This window comes from Drosophila pseudoobscura, chromosome 4 (assembly GCF_009870125.1).
Source record: "Drosophila pseudoobscura strain MV-25-SWS-2005 chromosome 4, UCI_Dpse_MV25, whole genome shotgun sequence".
Lineage (NCBI taxonomy): Eukaryota > Metazoa > Arthropoda > Insecta > Diptera > Drosophilidae > Drosophila > Drosophila pseudoobscura.
In genome coordinates, this window is record NC_046681.1 from 29,648,089 (window position 1) to 29,664,285 (window position 16,197).

Genomic DNA, 16,197 nt, shown 5'->3' on the forward strand with positions numbered 1-16,197 from the left:
CATTTCCCCACTCTTCGGATAATCCAATTTGTTTACTGTACACTGACGCGCAGAAGAAGAAGTGGCCGCATTCGTTTGTTTGCACCATTTTCTGTGTCGTTTTCGACATTCCTCTTATTGTGTGCGGAGCGACTTGTTGCATGTAATAATAATAATAACGAACGAAACGGTATCTCGTAGCTGTTTAGTGGATGATTAAACTGAATTTAATCGTTTGCGAACAGGCGCACAGCGTCGGCCAGTCCCTCGTTCGGCCATTATTGCTGCATTGCGTTTCTCGAAATGAAATCCATACGATTTTAAATTGCCTCTTGCCTACAGAATGGGCGCAACACACCATAGAGCTGTCCCGCTCACACACTCGTTTGTCTGGTGACGTCAGCATGTTGAATCCCGTTAGCGAATTTGCCATGCACTTTTCGGTTAGAATTGTTCTAAAACAAGAGCATGGAGTATTACGACTCTTTTAGCATTTATTCCATTGGACAGATGTAAATATAATATATTTCCTCTGTCACACCATGTCCCTTAAAATTATATCATGTAATAATTACCAATATCTTTACTCCTTAAATTTTGAAGACTGCTTTCTGTTTTCCTTTCCTGCAATGTTTCCCCGTTAAATGTTAATTTTAATGTGTTGTGTTATTATATATTTAGATTATTATGCACTGGAACTATATTAACATTAAAGGCTGATGAAAGAGCTCTAGCAATTATCAGTATCTTAGAATGGAGAATATTCTGTTTTATCCAGCTAGCCAATTGGCAACTCGGACTAAAACTAATAAATAGTATATCCATCTCACTTGCTCTCGTAGAGACTGACGCCTGAAGAATGAACCGAAAGTACCTCTCTCAGCGTTAATCGTCTTGCTATGATTTTGGCAATCCTAATAATGCCATTTCATGGGGTGGGCGCCTGTTAACTAGCAGCAGGCATTCAGCATTAACATGTCGCAAAAATCAATAACAGATGACGAAAACAAAACTGTGCGGCGCCAAAAAAACACACACCCTGCCGCACAGCTTATTTCTTCTGTGGCTCTGTTACCATTTGAACGTTAAAAATTCGATTTTATAGAGTTCCAGCAACGCCCACAAAACCAAAAGCCAACGACGGCTACCAGCAGCGGCATCCAAAAAAACGAACAGCGACCTGTGGAAGAGAGAGGCGTGTTGTTTACTGCTAATTATACAAATACAAACACCAATGGCGGCCTTTCGAGATGATGATGACGGTGTGTTGGTTGGGGTCTGAGTTCTGCGGCCTGGGGGACTGGGGCACCTGGGGAGTTGGGGAGTTGGGGTTCGCGTTCGCCTTGGCTTGACTTTAGTGGTAACAGTGTGTGGGTTGAACGCTAACAGTACAGCAGCTACGCATTCTGCGCGCCTCTTAGTTATTATGTCAGATCTGCAATGTGCGACTATAAAATACGTATGCGGCCGGCGAGAATTTATTGACTCGTCGCCCCCGGCTGTGGGTGTGAGTTATAAAATTGATGGCATAAACTGTCTCTCTTGAATTTATAAACAAGGGGCTCTCTATCGTCTCGATGCATTTGCATTTCCTGTTCGCCTATTCCGGTTTTTCGAGTGTATGGTAACATTTTGTAGACATTTTCATGCGCGTTTGCACTGCTGCCACTTTGCCACCACCAGACCCAGGGTCCATGGATGGATCAGGGGAATGGAAAGGTGGCTTCTATACTCAGCCGCTCTCTCGCGCGTTCACGATTTGCATTTGCTGATCGCCTGGTTGGATTTTTCGGTTGTATGTTGGTAACATTTTGTGGTCCTCAAAAGTGTTTGCTCTGGCAACGCTCCACGTGCCGTCTCCCTCGCTCTCGCTGGCATGTCGCGAATGTTAAGCGGCTGAATGTAAAAAAAAACTCACACCACACACGGACGGACCGCATTCTTTTCGAAATATTTGGAATGGCAGCATGCTTGCATGTGTGTGTGGGAGGAGCGTGGGGTGGGCGCGCTGGGAAGCTAGGGTTGTCAGACCACCTGTTGTGATCGTCGGCAGTCCGGTGGCCGCCACCAAAACCGCACTCTGACAACCCTGGACAACCATTGCGCTCACAACTGACAAGCATTCCGAGCATAACAATGCCGTCTGCTTTTTACGCTGCTTGCCTGTTCGGGCAACTAAGTGAAATTTCATGCAATACAATTCTCGGAAATTTCGAATTCCCCACATATTTTCATGTCGTGTCTGGCATTTTTGTTATTCGTTCACCGCGCATCGTGATCATGATGTTAGCGTCACTGGGGGGTTGGCTTTTGTGGGCTTTTGATGAGTGTATGTATGTCTGTCAGCTGCAATGAGAAGCTTGAATGTTGGGGAAGGTCAGACTGTGGGAATTCTGAATTAGGGAAAGGAACTCAAGGAGGAGAAGAAGAACCTTAACGGGAAAAATGTAAAGGAAATTTTAAAAATAACCTGTTGCTATTTATTTTGTTTGATGAATGTTTATGAATGAAAGCGGATGGCTATTATCAACTCTAATGACGTTTGATGTAAATGGTAATTTAATATGATAATTTACAAAAAGTAGAGAATTACAAAAGGAATTAAGTGTTTCTTAAGAAGATTAAAGAGAAAACCTAACAAAATAGGCCTTAATCCCAGTTATTTGATTAGAAAAAGTAGAATTTCGAATGCGGAAAGAATTACAATTTGGATAAGATTTAAACCAACTTAAACAAAAAATAAAAAATTAAAAAAAAATTTAACTAATTTTAACTCACATTATTTTATGTCCGGTGCCTCCGTTACTTACTTCCTTTTATATGCGAGTAAATTCAACGTATATTTGTCGTACATTTCCAACAGGTCCAACTAGTTTGATTCAGTGGAGAATAAGGGCCGGGCACTGGCTCTGGCTCGGGCTCCGTTACTCACATCACCCCTCCACGCATTCAGAGTTTACGCACTACATCCACAGTGCGATATAAAGACGACTCGACTCCTTAAAGTCAAGGTGACAGCCTAAGCAAAGCATCGCATCGGATCCCAGTGCAGTACGGAGCACACTCCAATCCCGAACTGGGTGGAAGTAGGGGCCCTGCTGGAGTTAGACGCACTATTGTCCTCTGTAAATCCTCATTGTAACAAGCGCCCAGAATCATTGTCTTACGCATACGTCGACGACCTGACTCCAGAAACTCGGAAATTGCAGCCGGCAATAACAACAGCAGCAACAACAAAAATTCCAATGCAAAAAAGTTGCCATAAAAAGGCGACAGCATGCCCCCATCTCCACATCGTTGTCGGGGCATCGCCCAAAAATAAATGCAACGCGTTCGAACGGACGATCTCCCATATAGTATACGTCCTCTACGCATACTACCAGACGGCCCTGTCCTCTATCCCTCTCGCTCTCTGCTTCTCCACACAGCCTCAAAGATCTCGGCATTGTCGGATGCAACGTCCGCTGCTGCTACTCCCGTCAGTTCATTGGCCCAATCCAAGGCAATGTGCAAAAGGAAATCAAGAAAAAAAGCAAGGCATTAAAAACGAGGGAGCAAATCATTTTGATCGCGTCCCGTAAACTGGTTTCAGGGCAGACCTCCAGTCAGTGGAGATCGAAAGTTGGTGCTGAAAATTACATACATATCGAATCGAGTAGATTTGGGTATATTTCTATATAAATAAATTTTACCTCTTTCCAGCTTAAATAAATATTTTTAAATACATATTTATATATTGTTTTGTACGTACTAATGGAGAGTACATACATACATATGTATGTCTGTAAGGGCATATCTGGAATGCTCACATTTTATAATCGTGAATGTTCATAATTTGGATAATTTTAGAACAATTTCTTTATGTTATAAGGACACGCCTCAAAAGCATACACTGACCAGACTGACTGAATTGTGCGAGAACTCTTAAACATATCGTATTGTAGTAAATTCCTTCAGTTTACAGCAAACATCTATAGACAGTCAGTGGAAATTGAAACGTGTCTTGCGTTAAAGTAATATTTGGTGCCATTGAGTATATAGAGAGAGTAAACTAAATATATATAGTGTAGTATAATGTCATAATATTGTACAAGCATTGCTTCCGCTGAGGCTAGCAGAGCAGGGCAATGTTTCCGCTTTCGTTGCCAGTGAGAAAGGCCCGATTCAATGGCAACACAGCCAGGGAGGTGAGGACGCCACGGAAAGTTTCCGAACGGAGTTTTGTAATCGTGTTAAAGGCATGCGAGTCGGCCACATCTGCATAGACACCCACACGATTGCCGGTGGTGGCATACACCAGGGCAGGACCCACACTCTGCAGAAAGTGAGCGGGTTCCGGTGGTGGTCTATAGGAAAGATATCTCTGATTAGTTGCAAATTTCGCTACAATAATATTCATGAAACTCACTTGAGCTGATAGTGCATGATCCCATCCAGAGCATGCCACACGGCCAGGCTATGATCCAAGGCGGAGCTGACCAAAAACTGATCACTTGGCGCCGTCAGCTGGAGTAGATCGCATTCCATGGGTCGCCAGGAGTTCAGAACCATGCCGGTTCTCGTGTCCAGCATCACAATACCGCCAGAAGAGAGGCCAGCGGCCAGCCAATTGCCCGAGGGAGCAACGGCCAGGCAGCGAACGGTCGCATTGGGCAGGGCCGGGTGACAGACGCGCCACTCGTTGACGTACTCCATGGATCTAGCATCGATCACCTTTACCGTGGACTCGGCTGTCCCCGCAATCACCAGAGGGGAGTGGGAGGGCAGGCACTTGACCACGGTCACGGCACTGTGTCGGGGAGCGTCTAAGATTCCAAGAGGTCGTCCCATGAACGGATCCCATAGATGCACTCCCGAGTCACAGGACACCACGAAGCGCAGCGACTCCAGGAAGCTCAGCGAGTGTATGGACTTCTTGTGGGCCGTGTAGGTAAACTGGCAGGCGGTGGTCTTCCTGCCGTCTCCCTCGCTGCGCAGCGACCACAACTTCACCGTCTTATCCTTGGAGGCAGACACGAAACTGTTCTCGTTGTCCAAGGCGTAGATGGCCCGCACAGAATTTGTGTGTCCGACGAACGATTGCAGGCGGATCTGCTTTAGGTTCAGGGCCTGATTGTCCTTCTCGCTGCGTGTGGTCTCGTGCCGCCAGTAGGCCAACCAGTTGCCCTTGAGATGGCGACTGCTGGGAAGCTGATCCAACTTGTAGGCCACCATGTCGAGGAGTTCCATGCTACTTCTGACCACCTGGAGGCGATTGCCAACGATCTGGGTGCCAAAACTGTTGGCAGCCAGCTCGCAGGAAGTGTCTACGGTGTCCTCATCTTGTCCGGGTATCACACTGGAAGCCAGATTAGATTTTTTCTGGCCGCCGCCACTTGGTTGCTCGTGCTCGTGGCACAGGGTCAGCACAAACTCCAGATTGGTGAGCGTCCTCTGCATGATGGCTTCGCCCAGGAAGCGCAGGAATGCCAGGTAGGCGGTGTGCGCCAGTTCCGGACCAAAAACATCCCTCAACTCCTCCAGGGCACGCTCCCGCTGAGTAGCACCGCCCACCAGGGACAGATGTGCCAAGTCGCAGCCGAACTCGTTGGGCAGACCAAAGGCCTTGTTGAATATAAGAAAGAAGGGGCAGAGCAGCGACTGGCAGAGATGTTCGCGCGTCATATCCGATCCCAGGCGCACACTCAATGCGTAGATGGCATCCAGGAACTTCCGTGCCAGCAGCGAACGACCCAGATAGCCGCTCGGCATCAGGAGATTGGTGGAGCTAAGCAGCCGCAGAATGGGCAGTAGGATGGCGTCCAGCAGTATGTGCTGCAGATGCTCCATTATACTCGAATCCGTCAGACAGGGCACCATGAACTTGAGCAGCTGGAGCGAACTAATGATGGCCCCCTCCAGGCTGCCAGTGATTCGCTTGGAGCACAGGCCAATCAGCTCACTGATGTGCGGGAAATACTGCAGAAGGAGAAAGTTTTCCCCATAGAGAGCTGGAACATACAGACATAAATGCATATGTGATTGTGAGGAGGGTTTCTAGTGGAGCCCTGCATGAACAGGCAACCGAATCGATTCGCTTCTTGTTTCAGCTTACTCGTTACTTTTTTAGTGATTCGGGCTGATCCGAATCTGACTGAAGGAAGGATTCGTAATGATGGAAAGCGTTAAAGAGGCTTGAGTATAGCTGGAGTACTGTGGATTGGACTCATGCAGGGCCCTTGTTTCTAGAGATGACATGACATTCTTTAATGTGGCACACTCACCAGCTATGGACATCAGGCACTCCAGTACACGGGCCGCACTCCTATCCCCCACAACGCGTGCATTGGCAATGCTAAAAAAGTTCAGGTTTGCCGCTTCAGGGGAAGAACTAACGCCATCATCATCCAACTCCGGCAGGAGGTTCTCCTGCCCCACATAGCACAGGGAGAGCAGTTTCAATAGGTTCCTGGTTATGTGCCGAGATGTGAGCACCGGACCCAGTCGATGCGACAGCCACACTAGACTCTCGGCACTCATCTCGCTAATGCGATTGTTCTGCAGGGCCTTGGCCTCGGACATCCTCGATATAACCGAAGCCTGTAAGGAGTCTGATCCCTCCGCCTCCCCTCCGCTAGCCGCTGCTGGCTGTGTTGCCTCCTGCTGAACCGCCTGAGTGATCATCTCGAAGCTGTCCACGCTCTTTCGCGAGCCAATGTCGCAGTCGATGGCGCTCAGCTGGAAGCTGCGTCGAATGCCGATCGTGGGATTGGGTATTTCAATGGTGGGAGAACGCGGTCCCAGGACGGGTGGGGGGGCCAGAATTGGTGGTGTTTGACCCTCTTGTAGGGAGAGTTTGTCCGGCGAGAGTTTGGCTCCGTAGATGAGCTCGTTAATGACCAGTTTGTCGGGTGATCCGCCACCATCCGACTCTCGCGCCTCCTCCGCACTGGTGGCGGTGGCCGGGCGCATGTCAAACGAATCGATGGATTTGCTTTCCTGACTGGATATTCTATCCTGATCCTCCTCGAACGTAAAGAGCTCTTCGATGTCTGGCTTGGAGGCTTCCGCCTCCGCTGCTGGCGGTGGCTGTGGCTGGCGCTCATCCTCCTCGGCGGCAAAGTTAAGATTCTTGCTGGTTCGTCGACTGCCGCCGCTGTGGTAGTGATATCCGTTGCCCTGCTCCGGTTCCTTGTAGCCGCCCACCGCCTCGATTAGGGGAGCGATAAAGTGCTGCAGGAAGCAGCGCAGGCCGAAACGCACAATCAAGCGGAGAAGGAAGCTGTGGTGGTAGAGCTTCACCGACTTGCGCGACTTGAAGGAGCTGCTGGAGGAGAAGCGCAGGTGTCCGCCATTGGCTGCCCCTCCAATGGAAGTGCCATCATCGGTGACACTCGTTCCATCCACATCGTACAGCTTGAGCAGGGGCTGCAGTAGATGCTGCTGGGTCTGCGCCACACCCAGAGCCTGGGCAATCGAATCAAAGAGATTCCACGCGGTCAGAATAGAGGTGCGCTCATCCCTAAGCAGATCAATAATGTGGGGTAGAAGCAACTCCACGGGCGTGTACTGCTCGTAGGCAAAGGCCACGGGTTCTAGGAGCCTCCGGACATGCGCACAGCATGACATGACCTTGCATTCGGCTATCTTCCGGTCGAACAGCACTCGCTGGCGATCCATCTCCGTGTAGCGCGCACACTCCCTACCACCCTGGCAACTGAAGTGTGTGTGCAGCTCCAGTAGGATGGCATTTAGCTCGAAGGCGTGCAGAGATCTCACCAGGGCATAGACGGCTATGTAGTGGCTGGGGAAGGGCAGCAACAGGTTGGCGAACATCGGTTCCACCAACTGCGCCGGGCTGGGGGGCTGCGGCAGGCCTTGATCCTTTTCCTCATCCGTTTCCAGTTGCAGCAGCAGTCGGACCACATGGCGTACTGGTTTCGGCAGGTCCTGGCGATGCAGTTGGGCCACGGTGCGGCAGGCGGCCAGACGAGCCTCAAAGGCCGCCGTCAATCCGCTGCCCATAAGGAGCGGCCGCAGACGTTGCATCGCAAACAGCTCCACAATGAGACAGCCCAGGACTTGCAGCTCGCGTTCCCTGCGCACACCTAACAGATGCAGCAGCGAGCTCTTCTTCTCCCGCAAGAGATTCTTGGACTTGGTGTGGATCTCGGCGCCGGCAAACAGTTGATTCGTGAACGAATGATCCGCCGAGTTCTGCTCGAACATGAGATCGCTGTTGATCATTTTTTCCTCAGGATTCGCAGAGGCCCTCTGCTGTGGGAATGTGCGGGCATAGAAGGCCTCCAGCGTCTCCAGATTCTGCAGCAGCACGGTGGGATTGTAGTTATCGGGCAGGTCTATAAAGTTGGTGATGGCATAAAAGTTGGAGGCGGAGGCCGAGGCCGAACTGCTGTGGACGGAAGCTCCGCTCGACGAATCGTTGTTGGGGCGCAGTGAAGTGTTGGAGGAGGAACTGAAATCCGCATTCAAGTTCTCTGTGCTCCTGGCCAGACGCTTGGAGGGGCTGCCATACAGTTGACTCATCCGCGGGGCGGTCTTGTTGAACCACGGCGTGGCGTACCGTCGTGGCGGATGGGCCTGGGTGAACAGCTGCACAATGCCGCGCTGGCTGAGATTCCGATGCTGGTCCACCAAAGTAAGGCAGACATTCTTCGACTTGACAGCCGCCTTTCCACTCAACTTGTAGCTGGACAAAGCAAAGAACAAGTTAAAAGAAACCTCTAGGGGACACAAAACTCACCCAAAGTTCAAGTCAATCCAATGATGCAGTCGCTCGCTCACATACTGCGACTCCAGGGCCTCGCGATGCTTGCAGATAAAGTCCTCCGGACAGGTGGCCCATGCAGGCAGCTCCAAGTCCGGCAGATCCTCGTGTATGCTCTTGAAGATCATTGGATCCGAGTAGAATTCCGGTATGCATTCATCGGGGGTCCACTCCTGCAGTCGCTGTATGGACACCGGGTACTCTGCCGGCACCCAAATGGGTCGCACATGGGCGCAGAGTATGGATTGTGGCGTCCGTCTGGCCATGTACACAAAGTACGTAATTTCGGAGAGAAAATCCGAGACATGATGGGGTACTTGTTCCCCACCCAAGCCATCGACAGCTCCATGCTGGCTAGCATGGGCATACATGAGATCAAGGTGAACATCGCCCTTGTTCAGCCGGTACTTGCTTCTGGACAGATCCCGCCAGTTGGCTCCATTGCGGCCGGCAAAGTCTGTGACCCAGGGCATTATATGGTGATGGGCGGCATTCGTGAGGCTACGTCCACAGGCATTGTTCAGGATGGTGAGGTAATCAAAGTTAGACAGCTGTCCACTGCACCACATCTCCGCGTACTCCCGCAGATTGAAGTGGGCAGGATCGTAGGCGAGCTTCAGGTCGAACACGGTACTGCTCGTGGGTAAGTGCAGGTGCAGGGGCGGATCGGCCAGATCGCCCAGCTCGGGCGTGGTCAGCGGTGTGAGGGGCGACATGTCGGCGCCCGCACCGGCTGTGTCCTCCTCTAGGAGATTGCACTGCAGCCGTGGCAGGACCTGCAGCCAAAGATTCTCCCGCAACACAATGTGTTGCAGCCGAAGATCGCCCAGGAAGAAGCCCTGGCTCTGGAGCTGCTTGGAGAGCTGAAGGATTTGGTAGATGATGAACAGCGTTTTGTTGTAGCCCTTGCCTAGTAGCGCCGGGCTGTAGGTGATGCAGTCATAGAGGCTGCACTCCAGTGCTGGTGGGTAGAAGAACACACTGAAGTGCGTGGAGGACTCGATGGCTACCAGGGCGGGCAGAATATTGGGGTGACAATTGGTTGTAAAATCCGTTCCAGCGGCAGTCGGAGAGACTGCCTCTCCTCGATCCGCCTGACAGTGCAGCACAGGGCAGTGGTAGACACGCTGAATAAGCTCCTTGAGCACCATATCATGCGGCTGCAGCTGTCCCTGTCCAGTGATTGGCTTGGACGACGACAAAGTGGCTGCAGATCTGCAGAGTTTGACATGGGCCCCATTATACTTCTTGTATGCCTCCTCCCACAGCTGCTTAAAGTTGCTGTTGGCTACAAATGCCACCGCCTGGGAATACGACATCGGCAGAGCGTCTAGAGCATGTCCATTCCCGCCGCCGCCTGATGATCTCGGCAGGGGGTATACCCTACGTGGGGGCTGCTTGCGGTATGTCTGCACAAGGATGCGGGTCCAGGGGTGCTCCAGTTGCCCTGTGGGATGCGCTCGTCGATCCAATTTCGGCCAGCTGCTGAAGCTCGTCAACTTTCGGTGCTTCTCCAGCGCCTGCAGCCACGACTTGTCGCATATGACCTGATAGCGCCCCTCGCTGCTCCCATCGCCTGACTCACACACATGTTGCAGATCAATGCCGATTTCTTGCCATATCTGCTCACTCTCGCTATCGCCCATCATTTTTTATTGCGTTTTTGGGTCTGCTTCCGAGCCTCACTTTTGTTACACCACCACTTACAATGCGGTGTGCTGGTGCTGCGGCGGCACTGAGAATCACATTTTATGACTGTGCAGTCCTCGAATTGGGAGGGGAGGGCTTTCGAATATATAATCCACCGATTTGTTTGGATTTTCTTATCTTTGTCATAACAATTTTCGTTGGGACCGCAATTTACACCTAACGAGACGACGTCACAAATTTCAAAATATACCGTAAATATACTGGCGAATTATTTGTATGCAAGTTGCATCACATTGCTCGTTTTGGATATTCCGTGGAATATAACTAGCTAGCTAAGTCCTGAGGGTCTAAACTCATAAATTTATCCGATTATTACATCCTACAATACTGGTTAATTTTAAGCTCTCATCATTATCGGATTGTTTATAAAATAAGGTTTGAACAAAACCGCTCAACAACAATTTCCAATAAACTAACTTAATTACACGGTAACTACACATTCGCTACATATTAACTACATTTTCATGTAATTACCAAAGGCGACACCTGAAGGGGAAATGTGTACGTTTCAAAAATTTTTGCCCGTTTTTTTTTTCATATAAGCCCCATGGAAGCGCCAGTGTGAAAAACCTCCGTTATACATGACTTTTTTCCGACATTTTTGAAAAAATTGAGATTTTGACGGCAAACGATCAGGAGTTCGATGCTGATCACGAATTAGTATTCGATGTTGCCTGGAACATGGCTCTAAGTGGCATTTCTACACGGTTTCTACATTGGTGCATTGGACAAGAGGGTGAGTCCATAACGCGTCTTAAAATATACTGGAAAATACTAGGAAAAACTATGAAAAGTATAAAAATTGTGAGGTGTGTGAGCTAGACGTGGTGGCAAGAAAACAAGAAAATCCGATGAAGTATACGGTCTGACCCTCAGAAATATACCAAAATATATGCGATGAAAAACCGAACTTAGCCCACTTAGGCCCCCTCTACTTAAATAGTTCAACAACTTGAGGTAAATGGCGGAAAATATTAGAGATTGTTAATTCTTCTTGTAGATTCATGCCATCTTTTTTCTGAACTTAAAAAAAAACACGATATTTTCCACCTGAACTGCGCTACATTATTAAATTTTCATCATTTTCGGTGGCAAATTGAAATAATCCCTTGGCCTATAATAGGCTAATCGTTCTCCGTCAAGGATTGGAAAGCATATTGCTCAATTTTGATGTTTCGCCTAAGATTATTAGCTATATAGAACATTTAGCCATGCCCAAGTAGTTTTATACGATTGATGACTCAATTTTCTACTTAACTGGCTTATTCTTAATACTGGCTTTTATTGGATCTTGCGCAAAAAAAGGTTATAGCGAAATAGATAAGTGGAATGTCATTTCTTACATTTCTTACTTACTCAACCGGAGTAAGGGGTTTTATTATAACCTATTTTGTTAATTTAATATGAAGATACTGTTTTTCCAAGTTCTAAATTGATTTAAAACATAATTAATAAAGAAATTATCTCCAAATTGATATGTTTTAGACATTTTCATGCATATGGTTAGGGTCTTGTAATATGTAATATGTATCTATGATATAATTCTATTATATAATATTCATTTCCCCACGGTATGCAGGATGTTGCTCAGCCCGACCATGTTGAGGAACAATGCTGCTCGAATTCTCGGCACATGATTTCTCACATTCGTGTAGAATAGAGGGCGCCTGTGTATGTAAGAGAAAAACAGTTGCTGGCCGATAATAAACGCCATAGTTATCTGAATTCAAGCTATCAAAAAACAAATTTCACAAGTATTCACAAGGTATAACAACAAAGTAAATATTTGTATCCCCAAAATGATTGTAATTTGCTTTAGATTTGGTGGATCGGGTCAGCTGTTTGCAGCTTTTCCACACAATAGCCACACGTGACTAGACTGTAGAGAACAAAATGAGACCGTTCTGAAATGAAATACAACCGAAATCCATTCTTGGGAGATTTCGTGGTCTGTCGAAAACAATAGACGCACGTGCCTGTAATAAAGTTGTCTAATGCAGATGCATACCCATGACAATGACAGCAAAACATTGTTGAAGAATTTATGCATACAAAAAACTAAAAGTAATTAGTTTTAAAATATTACTTTGAAATAATACAAAGTTGTGGTCTACCTCCTCTGTTTACTTTTCGTGCAGCAATTCCCACGCTCCTCTGCCCGAAATCTCTCTGGTTTCCTCCAAAACCTAATCTTATCAATACGCCATCCAGATCTATACAGTGCCGCCTTCGGGGTTCTGTTCATAATGTACTGTTTGCACTGTCGGCATTTGAAAGAACTCCAAAGCCAGCATCCACATAGCGACATTTGTCGCTGCGGTCGAAAGGTCAAGGTGGGCCATTGTCTGTAGGTATTTTTCTTACATTTTGAGTAGTTTGAACAGTAGTAGTAGTAATTTTCTACTATATTTATACTAATACAGTAGCAACTGGTTTTTTGGGCAGGCCAGGCCCCAAGAGAGTGCCCCAAAATGATCTGGCGAACCTTTCCCAATTGGAATTACCGAATTCACTTCCGTTTTGCACAAATTAGCAGGTTAAATATTGTTTATAAATAACAGAATCACGTGTTAAAGGCTTGCCTCCAGTTCCAGGTTCAGCTTCTGCCCCGCAGATCACTCGCAACCCGGCAGCTGAGACGTGTTTGCGTGCTAAAAGTTCTTACAACTTTTCACACTTTAAATGAGTTCTGACGACAATTAAAATACTTGCATTTATATTACATATTTACAATAAATGTATATACATATAGTATATGGCTGTAGAATGCCGGCCCCCAAATTGGGGAATAATGAAGTTTTTAAAAATACTCGTACTTCCCTTGGATATGGCTGTGCCGCGCTTTCGCCCACTATTAAAGCCCAATCATAAAGCGGCGCACACGACTCGTGGTGTTCATTGCAAGCCAATTTGGCAATTAAGTTATTAAAAACACCTTATCGATGACACATACATACGATCGCAGACCCGGCTCCAGAGTGGGACTGACTCCCGCCCATAAATCGAGTATCAATGGGACTTGACTTATTGTATTTTAAGTCGAAAAAGTCACATGCTGAGCTTTATGCCTCCGATTTGCAGGAACAGAATGGTTTGTCCTCAGTTGGTGTGGAGATTCCCATCTGGCCTCTTTGCCAATCTTATCTCAAGCCGAAGGCTTTGGTACAAAAGTCATTGTATTTTTTTGTTCACTCTAGCATTGTAAAGTCTCTGTCGGCTATAAAGATTAGAGCCGATATTATGGTTAGTACCATTGTAAAAGACATATTTAAGATAGCTAGCTTTGCTCGCCGCTCCTCGCCCAGTTTTTTTTTTTTTTTATTATTTGGCGGACGCAAATATGGCCGTAGTATCAATCGGGCAACAGAAGAAAAAACCCAGAACCAACGTAACCCCATGACCCATTGGTGGTGGTCAGCCTTCGTCTCAAGCGAGAGCACTCAACGCTCAATACCTCCCCCCCAGCTCCAACTCCAGCTCCCACTTCACAGCAAGCCAATCCACTCCATTCCACACTCCAATTTGTGGTCTCAGTTTTTGTATATCTCTCGGCTTCGATGACCCTCGAAATGTCAATTGGTATGGCAATTTCCTTGCCGCCACAATTCGTTTTTCGTCTGTGGCAACTATTTTAATTATTTAAGTATTTACTTACGTATTTTTACTAAAATTGTTCTCGCCTTAACCGGCGTCGATCAATCAGTATGATTTCGTTTGATTGATTTATTGTTGAGAGCGAAACTTGTTTGCGCCTCAAAACGTTTCGATCGTTTTTGTGGCTACTACGGATTGGAATCGTAATGTATACAGGCTACAGATCTCGAAACGAAATCACTAAACTGGCGAGAAAGTTACCTTGGGATAAGCCAGTGCATGAGTACGTCAGGAATATGAAGAGTATCTAAGTTAGAATCATGTGTTGGCAGATAAATCATATCTTATCTGCACAGTAATCACACAATCGAGATATTTTTAGTTTACAACATTAAGATCCCTATGATAAAGATGGGTTTTGATAAAACTTTTACTTCCATGTGTCAGCCAAAGATATATTCGTTTTAAATGATGAATATTCATCAGGCATGTTTTATGGTTGATAGTAACATTCCACTACTTTCTTAGTGCTTTGACTTGTGTCCTGTTCTATTGCAACTCTTTCCTTTCCCGAGATAAAAATTCACATTTAACTGCCTGTAATATGTTGCGTTCTTTTTGATATGAGCTGCTCGTACATTGATTCAAAGGTCTTGGCTGTTTGCTTGACAAATCGAGTTTACATTTGCCAGGTCGAAGCTATTAATACTCTTTTATTTATTGTTTGAATATATATGAGAAAAATTATCATATTTATATTTAGTTAAAATGGTATCCGATCAAAATGTGACCTATGAATTTTGTGGATAAGAATTTGTCTTTTAGCCTTATCCATTCCAGTCTTTGCCTAAAATATCAAAAACTTGAGTACTGTAGGGTACGCTAGGGAATTACCGTATGAATATTTGTATCATTTTATTTTGGCGCCCCATCGCATCCCATTTAATGGACATCAAATATAAAAGACTTTCTGGCCGCTTCAATTAATTTGCTGTACGAGTATATAACGCAAAATATTTTGTATGCGAGCTAAATATTGACTGCTATGTTTTCTGTCCGTCCGGTTACCAGTTCAAGCTGGTAACATTTTCGGTCATGGACGATGAAGCCAGTTTGAGCTAGATTTTGGATATATGTAGTAGCGTGTGCCAGGGGGGGAATGGGACGGGACCCGAGGGAGCCTCAGACAACCGTATATTTATATTTTTGGGTTGATATTCAGAATTTTCAGATATTTATTTGAGCAAACATTTCAATTGCAGAGTTTCGATTCGCGTAGCATGATATGGTATGGTTCGCTGACTCAATTGGAAATGACAATGCTAAAAAATAGAAAACAACTTTGAAGATCATCTCAGCATAGTGAGAGCTTTACACAGCTTATAGTGTCGTATTGCTTGGATCGTGCTGGATGGTATCCGATCCGATGTACATTTGTTGCATGTGCGTGTGGTTAATTGTTTGGGCGAGCAATTATTGAAGTTTGTCACTTTTCATTAAGCAAAAGATGGAAAAATCCCAGTACACAGATGCCAGAATGTGTACAAGGAAAGTTCTATGGAACGGAAAGACACCTAAATGGAGTATCTTCAGCACTTTAGTATCTTTATCGAGCAATTACTGCTCGTACCAGCGTAATTATCTTGTAATCAAGTTGATCTCAAGTCTGGAAAAAGTGTGCCATCGATAAGGTCGAAGATAAACCAGGAATGTAAGTCGAAATTCTTGCGAATCTGATTTACAATGTGGAAAGTACCAGATTATCTAACTATATATCAGCTGACTGATATAGAAAGATAGGTCTCGAATTGCTCATAGAGTCTCTCCCTCTCTTTATTTTAATATAACCGGAAAGTACTACTATGTGGGGAGGAACTTCTCACAGCTCCATCGAATATTTGCAGTTTCCAGTGAACTAATTTCGGAAATGATCTGACAATGGCTAGTCATTAAGATCGCTCATTAACTCAGCCATCTCTTAAAACAAATATACATAGACAGAGATATAAATATATACCCCAGAGATACAAATACAAGTCTATATATTTATGCCATGACTCGACTGCATTGAACCGCATCTGTAACTGGTAAAATCAGACAAAAAGTTTCTGTGTTGTGTGCACCAATTTATGCAGATAATTATAAAA

The 16,197-nt window shown here is 46.3% G+C and overlaps 1 protein-coding gene and 1 long non-coding RNA gene across 4 annotated transcripts; one reads left to right on the plus strand and one right to left on the minus strand.

Annotated features, from left to right (window-relative positions):
* Positions 1-3,691: 3,691 nt before the first annotated feature.
* Positions 3,692-10,951, minus strand: Wdr81 (WD repeat domain 81). Its single transcript, XM_001357125.4, has 4 exons — positions 8,723-10,951; positions 6,243-8,668; positions 4,388-5,969; positions 3,692-4,325 (listed from the first exon to the last, which is right to left on the minus strand). Exons 1-4 carry the CDS (start codon positions 10,393-10,395, stop codon positions 4,091-4,093), a joined length of 5,916 nt encoding a protein of 1,971 aa, XP_001357161.3. The 5' UTR covers positions 10,396-10,951; the 3' UTR covers positions 3,692-4,090.
* A 1,100-nt stretch (positions 10,952-12,051) lies between these two features.
* Positions 12,052-13,212, plus strand: LOC26533932 (uncharacterized). 3 transcript variants are annotated; one of them, XR_001451038.2, is made up of 5 exons: positions 12,052-12,221; positions 12,276-12,520; positions 12,595-12,803; positions 12,880-12,992; positions 13,045-13,212. It is a non-coding gene; the product is annotated as an uncharacterized lncRNA (long non-coding RNA). The 3 variants fall into 3 exon arrangements; XR_001451037.2 differs by having other exon boundaries at positions 12,056-12,221; positions 12,902-12,992; XR_004469213.1 differs by lacking the exon at positions 12,276-12,520 and having other exon boundaries at positions 12,059-12,221; positions 12,902-12,992.
* The last annotated feature ends 2,985 nt before the right edge of the window (positions 13,213-16,197 follow it).

Excerpts from the sequence above, each read along its gene's own strand:
- Wdr81 (XM_001357125.4), bottom strand. The coding sequence starts at position 10,395 with ATGATGGGCGATAGCGAGAGTGAGCAGATATGGCAAGAAATCGGCATT. Across the intron at positions 5,970-6,242 it reads GTGCCTGATGTCCATAGCTG|CTCTCTATGGGGAAAACTTT; the intron begins GTGAGTGTGCCA and ends TGTATGTTCCAG. Across the intron at positions 4,326-4,387 it reads ATCATGCACTATCAGCTCAA|ACCACCACCGGAACCCGCTC; the intron begins GTGAGTTTCATG and ends TCTTTCCTATAG.